This window comes from Pyrus communis, chromosome 3, assembly GCF_041283825.1.
Source record: "Pyrus communis isolate YQ-2024b chromosome 3, ASM4128382v1, whole genome shotgun sequence".
Lineage (NCBI taxonomy): Eukaryota > Viridiplantae > Streptophyta > Magnoliopsida > Rosales > Rosaceae > Pyrus > Pyrus communis.
In genome coordinates this window covers 16,912,549-16,919,288 of record NC_142567.1, presented here as the reverse complement: position 1 = coordinate 16,919,288, position 6,740 = coordinate 16,912,549, and the positions used below count along the sequence as shown (strand labels likewise).

The following is a 6,740-nucleotide window of genomic DNA, read 5'->3' as shown; positions in this document are numbered from 1 at the left end:
GGGCGATTTCGGTACCACTTTTAAATATGGTTTTATTATCTATGAATGTTTTCATGGCGAATTAGGGTTTTCAGAAAAACCTAATATGTAGTGTTATATAGTGTTTTCAAAACATGGGGTTAGTATGTTTAAAAGAAAATTGGTTTTACTTAGTATCATTATTATAAACTTTGGTCCACTCACATTTTTGTTTTACGCCCCCTTCAGGAGTTAGAATCGAGGCATACGATCTTGGTGTCAGAGCATTCCCGTATAGGTATCTTCAAGTCTTCTCGATGTAGGACCTATTCCTTTGTTCATACCTTTTTTTAATAATTATTTCATAGTATTCTTGATTAGTTGTATGCTCCGAACACGTTTCCGCATTTGCGTATTTCTTTATATTTACAAATTTTATTTAAAATGGCTTCGTCACCCTCGAATGTCGACCAGCACATGCCTATCCTGGTATTTGGGGATATCAGGGTCAGGGCATGTCACAGGGTCAGTGCTTGGTTGCTGCTACTCGTATTATTGAAAATATCTTCTCTCCGCTCCAAATTGAGGTTTTAGCTATTCGAGAAAGGCTTAAGCTGGTGGTAGATAGGGGTTTACACAATGTTATGCTTGAAAGTGATTCGCTTCAGACTGTTTTAGCACTTCGAAATGCTTCTCTAAACGTCTCTCCATTAGGACCTATCATTGAGGATGCGAAGTTCTTGCTTACCATGGTCACTGAAGCTACTGTTTCCCATATTCGCCGCCAAGCAAACATCGTAGCTCATCATCTTGCTCGATTTGCCCTCCACTCCAGGGGTGACTGTACTTGGATTGATAATCCTCCCTCTATTATTAGTGATCTTATTGTAGAGGAAGAATCATATTCTTGTACTGTCTAGCCTTTTATGGCTCTTTCAACGAAATCTAATGCCGTTTTATTCAAAAAAAAAAAAAAAACATGCTAGTGGCTTGTTTAGTAGGGGAGTAATTTTTGGCTCCCACAATACCAAAACCCCACTTAATCCAATAAAATGACTAGATCTTCTTCCCGATTAATTTCTTCATCACTTTCTATATCAATGATTGAATCTACTTCCCGAGTATTTTCTTTATCACTATTTGTATCAATGGCTACTATATAAGAAAATTTGTATTCAAGCAAAAAATTGAAGCAAAAAGGGAGGATTACAATTTGTGGATTAGATTGTTGCTCTTGCGTTGACTGCATATGTGAATGTTTCAAATTACCTAAAGGAGTATGTAATGGAACAATTTCATTGCCTTGCGCTGGAAGTTGTTTTGGTGGAAAAAGAGGATTGCAATTTGTGGATTTGATTCAAGCAAAAAGGGATAAAATTCATGCAGAAAGGGAGGCGAAAGTATTTTTTTGGTTTTGGTGGAAAATGAGGAAGGAATACGAGGTATCCCTGAGAAATTATTAATGCTATTAAAGAAATGTTGAAACTTAGCAATCAATTTTCATTTGATAATGGGTTTTTATCACAAATAGTTCCTGAAATTGATCCCTCCCATCAAGATGGTCCCTAAAATTGAAAATCGATTAATGTAGTCCCTGAAGATGGGTGTCACAAATCAATGTGGTCATTCTGTTAGAATTCTATTAAAAATTTTGTTAAGTGCTGATGTGACACATAAATGAGTCTCACAAATCTATTAAATATTACCATGTGAATTAAAAAATATTTGAATAATAAAAAAAAACCTTTTATTTTTACAAAAAAATGACTGTTCACCATCTTGTTTCCTCTCCCACTGAGCAACCACTACAGCCCCACACCACCCTCTCAACTGCACCTCCGGGTCAAGCGATACCAGGGAGGTTTCAGTTGGATTATCATCGCTGGGGAGCACGAGGACCGCGAGAACGGGGGTGTGACCGATTGGACTAGTTGGAGCCGACGACGCCGATACGATCGCGGGACGAGAGATGTAGGTTGGAAAGGGCATGTGGTTGGGCTTAGAGTGATTAGACAGGTGAGGGTGGAGGTGCTGGTGGTTTTAGTGGATGGCAGGAAGAGGTTAGGAGCAGAGGAGGAGGAAGAAGAAGACATTGGTGGTGAGTGGTGGGTTTGGTGGTCAATGCTAGGTGGGTGTGGGGGTTATGCATATTGCAATTGCATTGTGTGTTTTTACAGGGCTAGGTTGATGGATGTGTCGTTGTAGGAGTCGGGTTGGGTTTTTGCGAAGGGGAATATTTAAATATTTTCTAATTCACATGGCAATATTTAATTAGATTTGTGGGATCCAATTATGTGCCACATCAACACGTAACAGAATCTTTGACACAATTGTGACGAAAGGACCATATTGATTTGTGACACCCATTTTCAAGGACTACGTTGATCGATCTTCAATTTCATGGGCATGTTGATGTGATGAGTTGATTTCAGGAATCATTTGTGATAAAATCTCTTTGATAATTATTATGCCACATGTTATGCATTTATTAGTAAGTACTACTAACTGTCAGTGCCACGTGGTACTGTAACATCTAATAATTTCTCCAATTTATGGCAGAATAAGATTTTCTACTCTCCTAATCTCTCTTTCTATCCCTTTCTTCTTATGTGAATGGTTACGATTAAGCCAGATTAGTATTTTATATTGATTTTTTTATATAAAAATAATAAAACAAAAAAAAGTATGAGAGGAGAAGAAGAAAGAAATGAGAATAAGAATGAAAAGAATCCTACTCCGTTTATAGCACTCGGTTATGAATCGAGGAGTGGACCATAGACAGACACATGTCGCTGTAATTCATTCCAATGATTTGTCTGTTAACATATAAACGCATTTCGGTGGCTGGCATAAGCAATTGCACATAACCCTCCTCCCCTCCTCCTTTTGACACCTTATCCACCACCACTACCACGACGCCGATCCTACGTCTAAATTCCGATTGCATTTCTCTTTCTCTGCAAAAAAAAGGGAAAGATCATGGCGGTGCTTGCCCACTCGATTGTGATTTGCTTCGCCTTCTACCTCCTCCTACCACTCACTCAGTCTACTGATGTCAAATATTGCAGTCAGTTTCCTTCCTTTTTTATTATTATTATTTTAAATTATTTTCGTTTCTCTAATAAGAGCCCAATTTTACCGTGATTGCTGGAATTAAGAGTTGCATGATTTAGGGTTTAGGCTACTTAATGGAATTACTTCGTGTATTTCTCTGCTTTTGATTATTTTTTATTAATTAATTAGTTCATTATTTATTGAGTAGAGCGATAGTAGCAATGGGTTAAATAGTAAGTTTTTAGGGGAGGGGAATCGGTGGGCATATGCTTGATTCTTTATTTTATCATACCTTGAACAAGTTTGTTATCTATTTGATTTTAAATAATCAGTATTTGATTATTTTATCGACTTTTGCTATGGAATTTGCCAATAAGCTTTGTTTTATAATTCATTTACAGATAAGAAATTTGGGGGACTGGGGTTTGTATTTTCAGTTTCTGCATTAATTTGAGTAAATATTTGCTTTTTGTATTGATGCTAATTTTATTGTTTTTGACACTACTTTCAATTTTTTTTTTTTTTTTTTTTGATTTTTTTGATTTTTGATTTTATCAAATTTCGATCAAATTTCAGGCCAGAAAGATGAGTACCCTGTGAAGGTCCAGGGAGTCAAAATATTGCCTGACCCAGTGGTGAGAGGCAAGCCAGTTACCTTTAGCATCTCTGCCACAACAGGTATATTAACCGATTTCTAAGTTTTTTGTTTTTCACCTTTTCTGAATCTGTTCACTGTAATATAGTATAAATTTGTTGCGGGATAAGGGATATTCGTTCTTGTTTGCTAGCATACCGGTGCAGATTATTTCACTTTTGGTTTTCTGTATTCCATTTTGATAATAGTCAGATCAAGTATATTAAAGGCCAGCATTTGTCTCATCAAATTAATTAAATCATCTTAAGAACTAATGAGATACATTCAAACTCAGTTTTCCATTTTGAAGCCAAATGTGATTGTTGTGGATTCTGTTCTCTATCTAGTTTATTAAAGATAACCGCTCCATGTTGATGCGAGTGTAGGCTTCTAATCAGCCAATTTCTTCATTTAAGACAGCTGGTTGTCTGTAATTACCAATTAGCTTACAACAATGGGACAGATTTGAGGGAAAATTTATGTATCGGTGCTCTATAATTATATAAACCACTGTATTAATGCATGTTTTAAGAATTTCTTTTTCTGCATATATCCACGGGTCATATCTGTCGTATTTATTTAGATAATTGTGCCTGCTAATCTTCATACAGGTCAAACAATTTCCAGTGGGAAAGTGGTGATCGAGGTTTACTATTTTGGGATACGTGTGCATGCAGAAACCCAGAATTTTTGTGAAAAGTTATCCTGCCCGGTTTCAGCAGGCAACTTTCTGCTTTCTCACACCCAAACCTTACCTGGGATCACTCCGCCTGTAAGTTTCATTATAAAGATTATACTTACACATCCTCATTACCTTTACCATTCCAAGGTTCTTAAGCCACTTTTGAGGCATACTTGCTGACTTCAACTTGTAGTGAATCTCTCAAGTACTGATGTGCACTTGTGAGCCTATGTGTAATTGTTTCATTTCATGATTGATACCAAAATTTGTATTGTCGTTGTTTATTATAGGACACCAACAGTTTGAGAATGTCTGATATAATTTTATACGCTACATAATTTTTTTTGGGACTTTGCCTTTTTATTTTTTATACTTCCCTTTTGCTCTTTATTGTGTTCTTAAAGTTTTGACATCATTTATATTGGTAACTTAACTTTCGTAAAGCCTCAATAAACTGTAGAAAATCGACTTTTCACTTCCTTTTCTACTCTTTTTTTCCCCCGATATAGATTTTCTCATACTTCCTTGGATGTGCATAGACCTAAATAGACCTATCATGTGGTTTTTTATTTTTCTAAAATTAATTTTTTGTATTTCATCACCTCCTAGTTTTTTCCCCTTTTTAGTGTTGTTGCTGTTGCAGTAGACGATAAGTAAGTCCATTGAGGCTCTGTATCACATTAGAACAGCAAGAAATATATGGTCATTTCCTTATGGCCACATTTTATATTTATGAGCGTTTTACAATTGTTTTATACAACTTGAGTTGAGTTGTGTAAAGATATCTTGAAAGATACATATAGCTTATTGAGAACTTATACCCCTTTTTTTTTTTTCTTTTTTTTTTTTTAAATCCAATAGTTTATAATTCCATAGATTCTTTGTTTTCTACTTTAAGTGCTTTGTTCTTCCTTTTAGAGACAATTTTCAAGTTGCAGGGGCTTTTTATAATTATCCGTTGCCTGTTAATAATGTTTTATTGTTTTTTGTGTTTATATAGCTATTATATCTTGTGCATGTTAAATTTCTTTATTGACTTAAGAGATTCATTAATGTACCTTGTAAAGCTCTAATTTTTAGTTAATTTAATTTTACAGATTCCTCTTGTTTTTGTTACTCCGATGCTGTTTTATTTAGCATCTTATTTTCTTTCTAGATTTAAAATTATCAGCAGCTTGTTTACCTTGATTGAACATGGTTGTTTACCTCGGTCTGCTTTTCTTTCATAGATGTTGGTCCTCGATGCCATGTTTTGTTTCATTCTTTCGTTTGGAAACACGTGACACTTATGTGGTGTGTGTTTGTTGTCTGTGTGGAGCATTTCCTTGAGTTTTTGTCTTACCATTGTACATACGATAATAATTTGACTATAGTGTTGAATTTTCTTCTGGTAATTATGATCATCTAGTCCCATAGAAAGAAGGAAATATAACAATTTTATGAAGAAAATGTGAAAATAAGTAAGAATAGAGGGAACCAGAAGTCCACCTTAGAAAACTCGAGAGAGAAAAAAGGGGAAAAGGAAAAAGAAAACCCAAAAGAACCAATAAACTGCAGCTTCCCACGTTGTAAAAGTTTTTGCCATTTTCGTTCATTGACGTGGCAGTAATTTGGTGGTTAAGGCTCATCAGGCATGACAGATGAAAGAAAATCGTTTTCTTTCTGTTATGATTTTGATGCCATTCAATGGGTAGCTAACAAGATGCAAATTCGAATTCCTTTGCTTATTAGCATTGCTTCTTAACTGTTGTACTTTGAACGTATTGTTAGTGATGCGTTTTATTCAGATGTTTCACAGATAGAGGTGTTTCATGCTTGCAGGGATCTTACAATCTGAAGATGACAATCAAGGATGATAAAAACAAGGAGTTGTCTTGCATCAGTTTCAACTTCAAAATTGTCTTGCGGTCGCTGGTGTCTGCTAGTTGAGCACCCAATAACTACTGCGGTTTAGCCATTGTTCTTGATCGGTATGTAATTATAAAACCAAAATGTGTGTTTCAAGTGTCTTGATGTTTTGCCATCTGTAAGGATCGGGTCGAATTCCATCAGTACTGAATGTGTTTTTGCTAAACAAAACGATATTATGAATGAATTTATAAAAATATGAACGTCGCACTTGATCGAAAGATGATGGAGGATGAACAAATTTGGGCATAGAGAATGGAATTAATTGATTGTGTTGCCTCATTCCTTTCATCACCAGCATGGTATACAAAAAAAATTCTGTAATGACAGCAGATAGTTGCGAGTCCGTTGTTAAGAGCACTCACTCTTGCGCAACAGTGGTTCTATTTACCGCAATTTTGATGCTTAGGTGCGCTGAAGTTAACAAATTTGTTAACAGTACTTGCGCAACATGGACGCTGACATGTTTGTGGACACTGGAAAACTTACATGCTTTAGAAAACT

General features: G+C 35.6%; 1 protein-coding gene across 1 annotated transcript; it reads left to right on the top strand.

Moving 5' to 3' along the window:
* Window positions 1-2,744: 2,744 nt before the first annotated feature.
* Window positions 2,745-6,457, top strand: LOC148698041 (uncharacterized). The gene is made up of 4 exons (XM_088691146.1): window positions 2,745-3,025; window positions 3,589-3,690; window positions 4,258-4,418; window positions 6,150-6,457. The coding sequence occupies exons 1-4, from the start codon at window positions 2,938-2,940 to the stop codon at window positions 6,255-6,257; spliced, it is 459 nt and encodes a 152-aa protein (XP_088547272.1). The 5' UTR covers window positions 2,745-2,937; the 3' UTR covers window positions 6,258-6,457.
* Window positions 6,458-6,740: the final 283 nt, after the last annotated feature.